Below are 17,099 nucleotides of genomic sequence, written 5' to 3'. Positions count from 1 at the left end.
TAAGTGGATATTTCCTTCTATACTTTTTAGCACGTAGCTATTTATTATTAGCATTGTTCTTCCGACGTCTGATTTCTTTTTAATTATAGGAAATGCGTTTTTCTATAGTACATAAACTTTTGGGATTGACTGTATAGCCAATACATCCTTAAGATTGACCAGGCAGTTTATAATGTTTACATAATTTATGAGTAATATCGTGAACAAATTAAGTCGATTCCAAACGACCTGACGCTGTTCGAAAATTATGCAGAAAGTCAATTAATCGTTTCGCTGTGAACTATATTTAGGCAAATGGAGTATATTGTATATACCGTTGGCTGCATCGTAAATCAACAGACTCAAATTAATCGAGTAAACGCGATCTCGAGAGCGTGAAACACGAGGAACCTGGGCCAAGCATGATCCCGGCGCCGTTTGCCCGATCCCCGAAATCCTGAAACCGGAACACACTGCGTTCCGCCAACCGCCTATTCACGCAGCTTCCACTGATTGCGAATGCACAATGTTCACAGAGGCTTTGTATGTTCCACACCGTGACCTTGGGCGCCTTGGGACACAGACCTCCCCGAACATCCCCCGACATATATCTGTCAGCACGAGGCATTACAAAACACACACAGCTTGCGATGTTCGATGTTGGACGGCTTACTGGTTGTACCCCCGAATGCGATGAAAGTCCAAAAATAAAAGCGAAATGAAACCGAGAGTAACACGATCAGATGAGAACCCGCATTGAACAGATTGCGTGTCGTGGACGCAACGGGCGTTGCGTATCGAGTAGAGGTAAATATCGACGAGCCACGACGACGATTGATGCGCCAAAAAAAAAGAATAAAAAAAAAAATGCATATATTGGGTCTCATCGCTCTCCCGACGCTTTCGATCGGAGCTTGGAATGCGATGTGCGATGGAATGGAATGAAACGGAATGAAGAACCTTGCACCTTGGACGATAAAGCTTTCACGCACTCTACTCGATTACCTGCGTGGACCGTACCGTGAGCGGGAGAGACGCGTCTCTTCCTCTATGCTCCCGCGGCCTGGAACACGTACCTACCTGGAATGTCTGCTTTGTTCGATGTGTCGACCCGAAAGAAATTACTTTCCGCCCCGAGATATCCGCGGGGAAAATGCAGGAAATCGGAATAGAAATCGTCCCCGTCGCTGAATCCTCCTAACCCCCGTGTGCCGGGAGAAATCCTCTCCGCTATATTTGCGATCCTTCGCATTGATCGCGGCACGTCGTTGTCGAATATCTAAATCTGCACGGATTTCAATTTTCCTCGTACTGGAGAGGGTACGTCGAAAAAAAGAACGTCGACGTGAAATGTGTCGTGGATTTCCTCGTGTGAAATCTTATTTCCGGGTGGAAAACGATGCTCGAAATTCCAGGTGGATCGTCAAGCGATTCGATTTAATAAAACCTAATTCGATTTCATCCCTAATCCGATTTCCGAAACGTGTGTGACAATACTACGTCAATATCATGAGGGTGCTACAATTCTAAATATGACAATTATTATTTAATCTAGTTTTGTACTGCGTTATATTAAAAAGAAGAAGGAGAGTTGGAGTAGGTTTTATATTGAAAAATACAGAATTATTGAGAAAAATATTGGTCGATCTGTTTGCCTGATGCGTTCGTTGCTCCGAAAAGGATCGCGCGTGTTTAATCGTTTGCCTCTACGGAACGTTACATGCGCTGGTTTTTAATATTAATCTCGCATTTCGTAGATGGATGATTTTCAAACGGGGAGTCGTGTGCGAATTTACGCGTGAAAATTGTCAAGAAACGAAGTGGAGGAGGACGGAATATCGTTTCTGGCGACATGCGCTTGACAAATGTCGCGTACGAATTGCACATTTTACACGATGTCGAATTGTTGCGTTGTCGCGAACTTTTAACTATCCAAATCTGAAGTTAGTTTGCTAACTTTCCCGCAAATTATTACAATTATTTACAACACACAGGGGAATTATAATTAGAATTGTTGAAGTTAATCCATTGAACGTCTAATATTTGGTATCGTAGATGTACGTATCGAAAATTCTTTGTTAAAATAAAATATGTTTGATTGAATAATTACAAAATTGCAAACAATTTTTGCGAACGATTCTGCTTGAACAGAATTAAATATCACGTGTCGTACACGTCGAGTACAATTGTGTACACGCACGTACGTACGTTATATATATGTATGCATCCTCTTTACTTGAAAACTCTCGTGCACGTACACGCGAGAGACAAGAATAGGATGGCGGTGATCGCAATGAAGAGTCTTGAATTGTCCGATCGATCAACCGTTCTCGCAGTCAGTTATAGAGTTTGATAATTGGCGAGGCAGCCAGGGGCTGATCGATAAATATGAATGAGCCCCATTACCTTCGAAAACTTTTTCAACTTCGACCCACACGTTTCCGCTCTGATTTTATCAGTTTACGCGATGTCCGTGTACAAAAAATATCTGACCTTACGTAGCGTTTAACATCCCCCGACGTTCCCAAAAATTCTATTTTCGCACCCCACGAAGTTCAAGGCATTTAGGTAATCGGCTTTTTTTATGACATCAGGTGTGAAACCTTCATAAATTGCCTTTGTGTTGTATTCCACTAATTAATTTTTTTTTATTGATCAAAATGTTAGTTTCGTTGAAATGTTTTACAAGGAATGTTCGTGAACGGTGAACATCTATTACACGGTGGAGGTACCTAATCGCATGAGAGACAGATGACAACTTAAACGTCCGCCGGATTAATAATACATGTCGCCCTATGTAGAACAGCCGGCGGTCAGTCGGCTATAAGTCACGATTTATGACGAAGTTCGTTCGTTCGGGTGTGTGGCCGACTTCTGAGCGTATTAATAAAGCGAAGAGAAAGAGAGAGCGACGGACAGTCAGAGGGAGATGTAGGTCCCGGAGTCGAGATTTAATTTGTTCCTTGTGCTCTGGGATTCAATTTACGGCGCGGCGTCACTGTTGGAATCGGGCAAAAAAGGAAGAGCGCCGGAAAAAGTAGCCTGGCAGGGAAAATCTTCCGGATTTGTTGAAAAGTGGAGCGTGATATCTACGGGCATAGTTACTTCGTGCGACATCCAGGAAACAACCAGTCTTTCTTCATCTTCTCTCGATACATTTTCCGCCCTTCTTCCGTTCACCTTTGAACTTGATTGGAAGAGAAGCGAACGTGTTATAATATAGGTACTTAATATAGGTATGTAGGTATAATAGAGGAAACTTCGATTATTGGCGCGAAGAAGCCAAATAGTCGCGGACAGCGTAAATATTTTTTTTCCGCAATTAGTATTACTGCGTAAATAATTTGGAATTGTTGGATTGATCGCTAGAAGTACCAGAATTGAATGCATGCACAGATGCTGGCCTCGTTTGAGTCGAGAAAACGTTCCTCCGTTACTTCATCTCACAAAAAGATTATTTCAATGGCTCCTTCTTTCCTTTTAAGATTAACCATTTGGCAAGAAGAAGAAACGTGCCTATTGTACGTGTCGATCTTAGAAACATTCCCAGGGAATCATTTAGTAGCGGTGCAATTGTGCGATTCCTCTATTCATCCTCTTTTCTGTATTAACAATATCTTCTTTTTCGTAATTGGCACCGCGACGGGCCGATGCTAATTTCGAGTCAAGGCGAGACGCGAACGATAGTGAAACCCTAATTGAACGTTACCTAACGCATTTCCCACAAGCCCCCTTTTTTAACGCGATCCTTCATTCAGTGGTATTTCTTCTCAGTGGTTACAAGTTTTCTGAAGCCTTTTAAAGCCGTTTGTGTTGTAAACCATTGCTTTGGGCCAGGTGCGTCACTCGTTAACACGTCCCCTTGTCTTTGACTATTTTTTCAACGCAGGGGCTTGCACGAAGGTTCAACAAGTCTAAACTCCTATTAAATCGTTTTTTTTTTTATAATAAATTCTCTGAAATACAATCCTATCTGATTTCACTTTTATTCCCTGTTTTATATCGTTTAAGATTGATAATTGCTGCGAGCAACGATATTCTAGCTTCTATTGAACCGATAGTGGAATATAGAAAAACTGAGCGTCAGTAGTATAGATACGGCACTGATAAGACCACGGAGCGGCATTAGTCAGACCAATACTACTATCCTCGGGCCATCGCAGACACGACAGTTAGCGGTTACTCGTTAGTAGTTGTATGCACGGCTTCAGTAAAGATCTGTCTCGTATTCGACGAGCGAACGTATACGCGACGCGCGTTCACCCATCGGAGTACTTTTCATATAAATCGCGCCCTACGGCGAGCTTATTATTTCGCACGAGAATATTTGCCCGCGGTCGCTGCATTTCAATTCTGCGCGACTTACCATTACAGATGCGCTTTGCAGAATTCGCAACGCGAAGTGTAAAGTTTATTTGGGAAACGCGGTACCGCCAGGAAGTGAATGTTTCAACTTTTCGTGTCCCCGTCGCATGTTATTGAAAACATGAATTATGGAAGTTTCTTGCGCGCAAGAAGAAGCGAGAATCGTCGAATCGCATTTGGGACATTTCGTGCTCGACTTAGTGTCAACTTTTAATTCCCGGATAGACCCGTTGGGCCGTGAAATCCAATCAAGCGATGGTGCACACGGATAATTTTTTCGTAATACTTTTTTCACGTGTGAACTTTCGGGTTGCACGAGTCAATAATCGCGAAAGTTGATGATTGATATCTTTGGTTAAAAAACGAAAGATTGTTGTGTTCTGTAGAGACGCAAGCTCAGTGCAGGAGACACGTAATTCAATGACCGCGGAATTTCTCTGTGAGACTGATCAACGATGTCTTAATAGTGTGATATGGGTATCGGAACCCTAGTTTTCAACTCTGTTTTTCTGCTCATCGTTAGCAACATCTTTCTACGATCCATCGGCATTTGTTACATCTGCCTACCGTACTCCCTGGTGGCATCTGTATTAATTGCGAGCGCACTTTACGTGTAAGTACCGTGTTTCGAGCAAGCCTACGCATACCAAGCTAAACGGCCAGTTAGATTGCCCAACTTCGACGAGATATTTCACGGCCGTCTCTACTAAAGACGGCCGTGGATATTTATACTTATTAGCCACGTACGTATATAAAAATTTTTTGTCCGTGGGTTATTCCGATTTCCTTTCGAGAAGCCTCGGGCTTCATCTGTTCTCGCGTCCTTTTAGAAATCGATCAGCGAGACAGCGGAAGCCACAGGATCTACGATCCTCCGAGGTCGTTGAAAGAGGAAGCGATTCCATTTTCGCGTACTTACCACGCTTTCGCATCTAATAATGTCGGTAATTAGGGCAGAGGACGAGCAAAGTGTAGGCTGTAGGTGAACGAGAACGAGTTTCAGTCGATAATCGAAGTCGCGGTGCATTTAGCATTCAAATTGGATTGTCCCTTCGTCTCGGCACCGCATATAGTCGTTTCTCTCTGTCGAGAGAGGCACGGGATCGAATTTCTCACGCGATCAAAAATAATTGAGGAACGCTAGCTGAGACGGTGTCTCGTGTGGCCGTTCTCGAATTACGATCCAAATGAACTTGTTTCACGAAAATGAACTACTGGTAAACCGGGATGCAGACGACTCGTTATTTGACGAGATTAAACCCTTTGTGGTTCGGATTACTTTCGATTTCTCTCTGGAATCTCGTTACATACACCGACGTTCTTGCCACGGTTTATTAGAATTCTCCTTCCTCCCCTTTACGATGATAATTGCACGACGTTGAAAAATAAAAATGAAAATCTTGAAAAAGTTTCGCTCCGCTGATTAGACCTGGCAAACTTTCCCTGGCCACGAATGGGCGTAACTTTCGTTCAAAGTCATTTATTTCGATTTTATACGCGCTGCACGGTATTAAATAGTATACTCAAAACGTGCGAAAAGTTTCCAGCGTCCATGCCGCTGTAATCTCGTTGTGTCTCGCGTCTGACAATGGACGACCGCAACCACTTCCTCGGTAATAAATCGCGTCACCGTTATTGGCCCAGGAAGAGACAATAACGTATTATTATCGGAAATGAACAACAATGGGAGCGTTAACGTGGTTGTCAACGTAGAAACAGAAAGTGGAACGTTACCGCGCTTAGGACTGAAATCGCATTTGATCTAAATTAGATCGCAAAGGGTTGGAATGGGACGGGAACCGTAACCCTCGCGTCGTTAATTAACGCGCGCGCGTGTATAAGCAAGGTAGTCTGTCTGTATGGATTCCCCTCTCTGAATTTAGGCACCGAAGCTGTTTGCACGAAAGTCGTTTACGCGATGATGTCTTGTCGAAGAACAGCTACTGAGACGTGAATTACGATGATCGAATGACCGCCGGTCATCAGGATGACGATGACGTGGATGGAGAGATTGTTTTTCTTGTTGGTGATACTACCGGGCGGACAGGGTGACCATCATAGTCACTTGCCACGGCGCAAGAAGCGGTGACTGTAATTTAATGATTCCGCGGTCTTCTCTTGCCACCTCCCCTGCCCCCCCCCCTTTTTGTAGCCGTACAATCGTATTCACGCTTTTCTGCCTCACGCTTCTCGCATTTTGCTTCGAATCGAAATGGAAGTTCATCGCGTCGAAAAGAATTCGTGCCGTTTGGGGCTTTGTAAACCGCGGCCGTGAGCGTTTGTATGCATTGCGACTTATGCCGGATCGTTTTCTCCTTCGAAAGAAACCTGATCGAGTTGACAGCGGTGTCGAGCAGTCGGTGCACAAACGTTCCTTAACACGGTTTACGCGTCCCTCTGATTTTAGCCTCTTAACGTCTGTCATAACAAACAGTCCAACATTCATAGCGACTTAGAAGGAGTTTTATCCTATTTGCATCATACGTATGAGAAATAAGGTTCTTATATAAAAAATTTTTTTTAATTATATTCAAGTAGAAAAATTACAAGTAAAAATAACTTCATATTTCAAAATTCTGTACATATTTTAGTAACTTGTACATATGTGTATCAGTTCACTTACGTAAGAAAGAATGAAACGCAGAGATGTGATTTACGCACATGTAGGAATGTTGAAAGAATGCCAGGTATGTTGATTATTTGCTTTGTGCAGTATTAGACTATCATACTAAAACTGATGACTATTTGTCAATTTTCACATCGAGAAATTGTTTCAATTTTTTCTCTTTTGAGATAAACAAAATGATTCATTTGGGAAATATTATCCAGTAAATCTTGATAATAATTATTATCAGCATCGCCACTATCGAATCTTACTTCAATGATTCATCTTCGTTTCAATAATCTAACTTCTTCTCTATAATGATCGTTCATTTTTATTATCTTCTAACGGCAATTATGTCACACTCAATTCTCTTGCAATAAGGACCAATAAAATTGAGGGTACATATATATACGCTAATGATATAAATGGGTCAACGAAATGTAGTTATAGTAATTTGTACTTTTTTAATCACATGTTATATACTTTGAGAGGCTAAGAAATAAGGAAGGACGCGCGAAAATACCTTCATTCGTAGCTGTTGAATAGGAAATGTCGATTGTAAATCAATAGTCATCGAGTAGACGTCGATACTCCCTGAAACTGTGTTTCTGTAATTAAACTGCAATTGCAAGTAGCTTCTGAGTTGCGTAACAATATTGATTAATATGTATACTCGTTGAGTGCGGTAACTGGGTACGGTATAAATAAATGATTTCAATTTAAGAAGTCTGTAGCTAGAACGTAATATTTTATACAGATATCGTAATTACATGTACAGTAATTTCTTGGCAGGGTTTACGTTGGTTGGAGGTAATTTATAAACATTCTGTCAATTGAAATATTTCAGGACTCATAGCTTATATTTAAGACAATTTATGCCTGTCAATAATTTTATATTTTATTGATACGATCATAAATATAATTATTCGTAATAACAGTAACAAGTTGCGTGATAAAATCGGATGCTTCCTTATGTTTCGTCGAATGAATCGCAATGTTTCATGGAAAGCGCACGTTAGAAACGCGGAGTGAAAACTTTACGCAACAGTGAAGCGCAGTGAAAGCTTGTCGCAAGCTCCTGTAGAAGTTCTCGGAGCCTGGCTGGTAACCAGCTACCGACGCAGGATACGAGAGCCCGACCGTGGCTTTAGAACTCGTCCAGAATTTGCAAGCTCTCGATTCGAAAGAGCTTCGTGAGCTTTCCGCTAGGCGGTGTTCCCGGCGTTTTCCTAGCCGTTCTCCCCTTACAAAGGACCATTGTTCGTATTTACTACGAAGATCCCGTTGATCGTTTCGCAATATCTGATCTCTTTTTCCTTTGCCCTGATCTGATTTTAATTAAAGAACGGGCTCAACGAACACCACCGGAAGCTCCTCGCGCTGGAAAATCGAGTCGACTTCTTCATTAATCGTTGTCAAAGATCCTGGCAATTTAAGGAACCCCGTTTACTTCAATTTAGACGAGTTCTGCAAGCTTCTTAGCAGACAGATGTATAGATGATACAGCATAGAGTGGCCGATTTCCGAAATGGTAAACAGATATGAATTGCGGAACGCCGTTTATCATCGACGGTGACTAAAGGCACGCTCGACGCGCATCGAGATCACTCGATTAGGTCAAACGATATTACGGTCAGTTGCGTTGGGAATTACGGCACGCGTTAGCTTAGGTCAGAGGTGCGCAACCCTTTCCGGTGAAGGGACCATATCGTAGATACCAATAATACGTATCATCATACTTTCTTTTCAAAACTCTCCTAAACCGAATTGCTTGTATCTTTTATTACCACGTTCATATTTCACACCTGCTTCAATTTTACACATAACCGACAGATTGAATTCGAAGAAAGGAATCTAGATTTCCTTCTATAAATTTTTTCTGTTCTTAGAACCTTACTATTATATAAAATGGAATGTTAACAAAAATATGAACAACGGCTTAGATATTTACATTGAAATTTTGGTAGTATTTTGTCATATGATTGATTTGTAAAACGAACAACGTTATTATGAATAATTATGGAGTCGAAAAGAGTGAAAATGTGTTTTTACCTTTTGATCAATATTTCTTTAACGCGATGAGGTAGTCAACAGATTTCTGCTGCAAACTATTGCGTAATAAATTTTTTAAAAATGAATTCATGAATTTTTCAGAATTCCCGTTTTAATAGAGTGAAACGTGTTTTTATATACTTTTCGATATTTTTCTAGTTTGATGAGTTATAGGATCGGTTTTCGCTCACAAAGATTACTCATATAAACACCTAAAAATCAATTGCAGGATTTTACCCAATCATCTATTAATGGATTGAAAATGGTATACATATAGTACATAAAATGTATATTAATAAAATCTTCGATATGTTTGAAATTCCATGACTTAGCGACTTGATCTTCATAAAATATTTGTAATTCTATACATTTCGAATTCTATATACGATAATTAATGCGAGCGAAGTCGGGACGAGGAATGCTAGTAATTTATAAGACGAAAGATCCTTTACCACGTTTCTGAATTCACTCGTACAATATTGAGTTCTGTGCCTGGGTACTGTGGTCAAACGTAATTGTGCACCTCTGATATAGATCGTGGATGCAGTCTGGCCGACGGGCTCGAAAATTACCGCTCGTTCAATCGGTCAGGATGATCGAAACGATTTCGCAGCCTGTCGATTAGTCGGATATCGATCACATATAGTGGGAGCTAGACGAGAGAGGGCTGTTAGCGTTAAACCACGCTATCCAGCCCAGCGCGGCGTGTTGCAGGGCTCTGATTACCGAGGGTCCTGAATTGGGTCTAGGTCAGTGCAGATAAAAGATTTTCGCGCGTCCCAGATTTCGGCCGATTTCGGACTACCAATTCGAAACTTGTTATCATTCGATATCGCCGTGCCGGCATCGAAGGAATACAGCAAATATGCGCTGAGAGCGTGTGTTAATCACTCAAATCGGCTGGTTACGGCCGACGCTAGATCAAACTAGATCGCCTTTCGATCGATCCGTCGATAGTGGATTGGACGAAAATAATTCGGCGGCAACTGTCGACCGCGTTATTGCAAAGAAACAATTTTTCAACCCGGCCACCCCATTGGGAGTGAGTTACGTTCGTTCGAGAGAAATTGCCGCGATCGTGTGTACGTATCGAACCATCGCGGCGCATCCTTTACCGTTCGCGCAAAGTACCCTCGTTTAGGGTTCAATGGAGGAAGTAATATCGAATACTCGGTTCGTTCATAAGCTGGTATACGTGTACATGGTATAGTGCATGGTAATCGCGATTTCTCGTTATTTCGAAAACGAATGCCAACTCAACGATATCAAATTTAATTCGTTCTATTCGATACCACCGTGTGTCCAACCGAGAATCGTTTGGACATACGCAGAACGGTTTCAAAATTCGAAATGGCTTCAGTTATCAATAAATTTCTTGAGAGTTGAGATAGTTACTGCGAATTGACCAACAAACGAATATGTAATATTCCAAACGACGTTGCGGTAATGCTATTTATCGATAAATAAATTAAAACGTAGCCGAAGCTACTGAAACGATTGTTTGCATGTTGCTCTGGAAAAGCGATTAATAAGATCTCACTACCTTGGCAACTTCAAAACAACCAACATTCTGTTTGGTACTTGTTGGCAAGCTAACGCTGCTCGCGACAGCCCCTCGAACGCGAAATTTAAACTGGTTTCAGTGAAATCTATTAAGTAAAATAAATATTGTTCACGCTGATTGAAGTTACGTATACAATATCGAGTATCTGATTAGTTTCAATTTTGAATTTTATGTCTACATCGTAATTCGTTAAAATTTATACGACAAGATACTGAGCATGCTTCTCCTTAACAAAGGAAGCGATGCACTTAGCGAATTAATACCTTATTATTAAAATGCAACATGAGATATCTTCGCTGTTGTCTCTATTTATTGAAATCCTACACAGGGGTATAAATATTTAACCAATTTGTCAAAAGCATATTTTACAAAACTGATTGAAAGCTTATTTTATAAATTAACTACAGAAATTCCTTCTAATGTATGCAATAGGATTTCTTGCTTCAAATACCCTAATGCGTTTGGTTACTATCTCGATTGTGCTCGAGTGAAAACTTTCAGGGGATAGTAAAACATGGAAAGGGCATTGAATAACGATCACTGGTAAGGGGCGGTTCGTTCGAACTTTCGACTCCTTTCACACTTTCGGCTCTGGACTAGTAGCTAAACTTCTTTAACGGCATCTTTTTCACTCGATTTCCGTCTCCTTTTCGGCGTCGGATCGATGTCCAGGCGTGCGTATGAAAGTCAGGATTTAAGAGAGTTCTTTTCCGTCTCGAGGAAAAGGACCGTTCTGACTCACTTATCTGTATCGTCGTGGCCGGATTCGTATCTAAGGGAACCGTTTTAGCTTGACCTCGTGTTCGATGCCGTTTTTCATGGTTCGTTCCACGACGTCCTCGCGGCGTTCGAAAGTCTCTGCTTCCCTTCCAGACTTATTCTCGCCCGATCGAAAGATCCTCGTGGCAGACAGGGTGCATCGCGAGGGAAAAATCGGCAGTGGGACACGATGGGAATCACGAGGGGAGGTTCGAAGGTGTTCGAGGATAACACTCGAGTCGCCGGTGAGGCTAGATATCGACTTCGGGACCCCACGCACGAGCAGCAGCGGAGCCGAGCGTCGTTTGGCGGGGCCGCGGGGGTAGATGGGTGCTGATGGGTAGGCGGGTGGATGCCGTTCATACATCCACGCGCACTCACGGGTGCGCACTAACCCGTTTCGGGCATATACACAAACGCGGCGAAACCCGTTCTCTCGAACATACAGGAGGGCACGAATGAGCGGCTAACAGCGTAACCGGGGGATCGAGCGTGAGCGTGTTAGCGTGTAGCCGAACACGCTGCACGACTAAACCCCACCCTCTTCGCCCTCTTCTCCCTTCCCTTCGCGGAGGTTGACCGAAAGAGCGAGACGGTGTTATCGCCGCGAAACTACGAACGGATAGAGATAGTGAGCCAGAGGGTGGGTTAGAGAAAGAAGTAGAGACAGTGAGGGCCGAGAGGGAGAGAGAGAGATTTTCCAACGACAGTGGTGCCATCGTGCAACGCCGCGGCGGTTCCAGGCAGCATGCCTGGCACCTAAGCCGTCCTTTGCCGCCCTGTCCTGCCACCTCCAACTCATCTACCTACCTACTACGTCTCCCTATCTGTCTGTACCCGTAAACGCACAAACATCTCACAGCTTTAACTCGACGGAGGCGTGGGACCGTCTTTCGTACGCGAGTCGCCCTCCCGTACGCCCGCGGTCATCATCTTTTCCGCCTCGCCACCTTTCCCTCGTTTTCTCTTTTTCTCTTCTTTTCGTCACTCACCTCCGCCACGTTCTCACGTCGTTCTTCCGTGTCACTTCCGTTCACCGCCGTTGCTCCTTTCGCGGTACACTCGCCCTCGTCTCTTTCACCCACTTTTCCTCGTTCTCCGTTACTCACCTAGCCCCCACCCTGTTCTCTGCTCCTACCCCTTCGCCCGCCCCTCCTACCTTCGCCGATCGCTTCGTCCTTTTCTGGTATCCAGGAGAGTCTCGCAACACGCACGTCCGGCTCGACGATTCAGAAAGCTACGAAAGCTACGCGGGGAAACGTGCTCGTCCCGAGGTGAATTCGCCTGTACGCTACCGGTCGTCGCGTTCGAGTTCAATCCTTCTCTCTTCCTCCCTCCTCTCGCTTACTCGCATCGCTGTCTCCCTTTCTCTCTCTCTCTCTCTCTCTCTTTCTTCCAGTGTGCTGCTACAGTGTGGTGGTCTCGCGGTGTGCTCGAATGCACCTCGTGCTTCCCTCTTGCTGTCACCCCTCTACCCCTGACGCGTCCACGTTTCTTCCCTCCTTCTCACCCTTTGTTTTCAGCACTGACGGCGTCGAACCACCGACGACAGTGCTCGCGTAGCGCGAGGTCGCGTCATCGATACCATTCGACCTGATTCGCCCCTGATTTTCGGTTTCGGGGTTCCGCAGACGATCGTAAAGTGGACCCGTCTACCACCGTACGCGCGGGCAAATTATGGGAACGTTGTGACGAAAAACCCGTGACAGTGTCCACGAATGTTTCTTTGTTTCTCGCCGGTCGTTGGAATCGAGTGGCGAACGAGGGAGAAGAGCGAAGGAAGGCTATAGAAGGATCCTATTGGAACATTGAAAACACGGTTTCACGGGGTGGTTACCACTGCTAATCGAATCGACAAACCGCGTGGCTTCCCAGTGCTTTTTCAATGGTGTGACGGACGCTTGCCAAATGTTTTTGTCTCTGTGTCTTCTCTGTTCGCGTTCCCTGACTCGCACCCTTTTTGTTTTATCCTCGGTTCGGTTTCGATACGAAATGGTGTTCGTTAACCTGACCGATTCGCGGATAGCGGACGAAATCGAGGACGAGGCTAACGCGAGGTTGCACGAGACGAACTCGTGTCCTGGCCGCGATTAAATTAAATGATTGCGTGACGGTGCGCTTTATCGGTGTTTCGCAGCTCCCCAACCCACCCTTTTCGCCGTCCATCCTTCCGTTTCGCGGATCACCCCCTCGCGGGCTATCTTCCAGCTAGCGAAGTCTTCGAATCCTTTTCTCGCCGTCCTTGGGAACGGTTCGGACAGCCGTGTTCGAAGTACGTCCTTCGCTCGCCCGCGAGGTGGACTCGTCTAGCGCGATGAAACGAGCGGACTGGCCGACGATGCCGCTGCGGTTCGATATCCACTGAGACCGTTTTCCCTCCCTCCCCGCGTGCCGCCTGGCTGGAGTACCGCTCGCGGGAAAACCCTCCTCCTGCTCGGCCGGAAAATCTCCCGTGGAAATTCGAGCAACGTGGGTGGCCAGTACTAGTGAACCAAAGTCAGTAGCGCCACGCGACTTCGCCTCGGAACATCGGATCTTACGCTCGGCCCTTCGCCCGCGATCAGCTGTTCAAGTGCACGCGTACGATGAGATCGGGCGACGAGTTTTCGTGTGTTCCAGGCTACCCCCGTTGAAAAAGGATCGCCGCGTCTCGCGGCTGCGTGACAGACCGACCCGACGCGACGTGTGTGCCAGTGAACGCGACCAAAGGAACAGTCACGGTCAACCGTTCCCCGTGTCCCGGTTCGTGATTCCGCCTTTCGCTCGTTGCCGCACTTACCCTGGTCTCGTCCGTCGCGGACAGACTCGTGCGTGTCGAATCGACGACACGGCCGCCAGCTCTATCCCGTGGACTCGTCTGATACGCGACGACAGCGATGAACGTTTGGTGGTTCTTGCTTTATCGGACACCGTGATTGTTTGTGCGACAGTGTGTAACATGTATCGTATACGGTGTATCAGTGGTTGTTGAAGAATATTCGTAAGTGGCACACACATAAAACACATAAAACACCACCGGCTGTCCTAGGACGTGCGCGGGACACACGGGGGTTCGTGGTAGTAAACGCAACATGCGGGAAGGTACAATAGTGCGGGCCGTCACGGCGATCTGCTGCTGGGCCATCGCCAGTTAGCCACTGTACTTTTCTCTTTCTCTATTCTATCTACTTACTACTTATCTACTTTCGCGCTGTCACGCGCCCACACACAGACACGCATACAGTTACACGCGCTCACCCGAGGAAGTAGCACGAACATGTTCGCTTTGGTTGATCTCAGACTCGAAAGTGAACTACGTGAACCATTCATTAGAATAATAATCCATGTGCGAGTATTCTGTTTTACATTTTTCAAACGTGTTCTGTGTACGGTTTCAACTGTCTAGATTCATCTCAATTGCATAGTGATTCACGTCGTTCATTTTGCTTTTAATTTGGTTAGATCAACCAAACTGAAACGTGCGAAATTGTTTTAAAAGGTTGAGAATCATGGGGGTACGAATCGAGTCTCTTTATCCTCTTTTTCAAGATTGCACTTGGTATTACCAGAGAAACAATGTATCCTTTGAAGTTGTAAAAACTGTGACTAACTAAGTTCCAACTAATTTACACATTTCTTTGTATACGCTTTGAGGAATAATCCTTGGCGCTTTAGATATTAAAAGAGGCGACTGATATGATATTCTCAATCGGAATACGCCTTAGAAATGGAAACAGAGAATTGATTAAATGCATTAAAGTTTCGACTTACGTGATTCTTGTCCTGTGACGCATACTATGTAATACATACACGTTCACGGATCGTTCCGAGTTCTATTTCGTCGTCGCTGCGAGTGCAACGAAAGGAATCGGTCGGGCCGCTTTTACGTAAGACCTCGAGAGATCCTACTTTTCCTCTTTTAACCCTTTTCTTTTTCTCTCGCGCAGCCCCCCCTTTAATACCGAGGGCGCTTGAAGATTTTTTATCCCAGACAGTTTCCTTCCGGTTCTCGGCTTACGAGTCTCCCCAGGACTTCCCATTATTCGAACCGTCCTCCATTGTGTTTCTTCGTTTATTGGCGTTCCGTTCTCCAGGCCAGGAAGAGAGGGGAGACTAATTTAATATCGCGACGCGAAAGTAAACGCGTCCGTCCGTGCAGTTAACTACATTTCTGTTTGCCTTGATGATACATAAACACCAAATCGAACTGGCAACAAAGTCATTAACGATCGAAAATGGCTTTTGATTCTATCGATACCGTAATCCAAACTGAATTGAATATATTCCGAGTAAAAGTTGAACGTGCAGTATAATAATAATTTAAAAACCCACGTGTGTGTGCGTGTGCTCCACTTCGTTTCGCTGGCCGAGCGGATAAAGTGGATCGCCGTAAAAAAATTGCCGTATTCAAGCATCCGTTAACTTCGAATCACAGTTTTATTCGAAACGGTCTTTTATGAAAAGGTCATGACGGTCCCCGAGCGCGACAGTTTTTTTTTTTTTTTTTTTTAGAAAAAAATATGAGCGAAACTTTGGTAGCGCGTTTGTCGCGGTTCCATGCGGTCGAGAAGTAGTTTGTTGGCAAAATTCCTGAACGATTCCCTCGTTTAACGAGAACGGCGAACAGAGCTCGGATTTCAAGGTTGATCCGTCACGGAACGATCCGACACTACGTCACACACGTAATTACTCTTACGCAGCAAGTCTCTTTTTATTATACTACTTCCACTTATTTCCGTTTCGATTTCTCTGACTCAGTCTCTTTCTCTCCGCCACTACTACTTACCTTAGACAGTGTATATCATATTATTATATATTATACATTTATCTCTATCTTTAGCGAGTATTTTCAACTTTTCTCTCCCTATCTCGTCTATCTTTTTTTCCCTTTTCTCCACCCTGCTTAAAATATGCTACGGATTTCGAAGAAAGTCCGACAACAGCTTCTCTCGCGTGTTAAATAATATAAGCGAGCAGCGGCTGAAGGGAAAAGCTACAATAAGGCGGTTACATTTTTTCGCGTACGTACGTACGCGTCCCAGCACGGTTTCGAGATCGATCGTGAATATTTCATGGAGATACCGGAATACTTTAAGCAGGGGATTGGCCTCTCTTTTTTTCTCCTTTCCGTTTGTTTGTCTCTAGTTACCACTCTATAGCTATGTTCTGTCACCGCATGCGAAACTAGAGGACTCACCGCTCCGGACTGCCCCCTCTGCGAAAAAGCGACAAAGAGGCCGCCTCCATGCAACATGCAGATGATCCTGGTTGCTGGCGGGTGAGTCCACCATAGTCTCCCAAAACTGAACACACTGTCACGCACAATTTCTTATCTCGTACGTGTATATAATATATATATCTTACCTACCCCATCTTTTTTTAAACTACCCTCGCCTCTCGCCTTTTTTCCTATTGTCTGTCGCCAGCGCTGCCCCGATATTCAATTGTCGGAATCACGTTCTGCCGCTCTTCGGCTTCTGTGTGTTCGTACATCTGTTGTGTGTCTAACTGTTCGTTCGTGTGTCGTTTTCCCCTCGGTGTTTTTCTGTTCTGAAATTGTTTTATGCGTTCCAAGGGATAACGATATTCTTATAAAAATGATTACTTCGTTCGCCATGATACGACACGTGATTATAGGCATAAAACAGCAAGTGTATGATAGCGTAGCGTATGAGCAAAAGATGGATGAGATATACGAGCAGCAATATTAATCTCGATGCAATGTTTTAATCGTATTCTGAATACGCAGCGAGGAGACTCTTTTAAATGACTGAAACCCGGTCGATGTTCCGATAC

General features: G+C 44.3%; 1 protein-coding gene across 19 annotated transcripts in view; it reads left to right on the top strand.

Moving 5' to 3' along the window:
• Window positions 1-17,099, top strand: part of shaker (potassium voltage-gated channel protein Shaker) — a 154,958-nt gene that overhangs the window by 57,681 nt on the left and 80,178 nt on the right. Inside the window, exons 1-2 of one of the 19 annotated variants that reach the window (XM_026814203.1) lie at window positions 4,870-4,957; window positions 6,228-6,429. The exons of 15 other annotated variants lie outside the window; for them this stretch is intronic. In XM_026814203.1, the coding sequence (XP_026670004.1) occupies window positions 6,332-6,429 (98 nt within the window). In that variant the 5' untranslated portion in view covers window positions 4,870-4,957; window positions 6,228-6,331. Of the gene's footprint in view, window positions 1-4,163; window positions 4,958-6,227; window positions 6,430-14,326; window positions 14,406-16,472; window positions 16,582-17,099 lie in introns of those variants that run through there. 3 more of the 19 variants (XM_026814209.1, XM_026814202.1, XM_026814208.1) reach the window with 3 other exon arrangements.

This window comes from Ceratina calcarata, unplaced genomic scaffold (genome assembly GCF_001652005.2).
Source record: "Ceratina calcarata isolate Rehan_Ccalc_2016 unplaced genomic scaffold, ASM165200v1 scaffold369.2, whole genome shotgun sequence".
Classification (NCBI taxonomy): Eukaryota; Metazoa; Arthropoda; class Insecta; order Hymenoptera; family Apidae; genus Ceratina; species Ceratina calcarata.
This window is presented reverse-complemented; position numbering and strand designations above follow the sequence as displayed.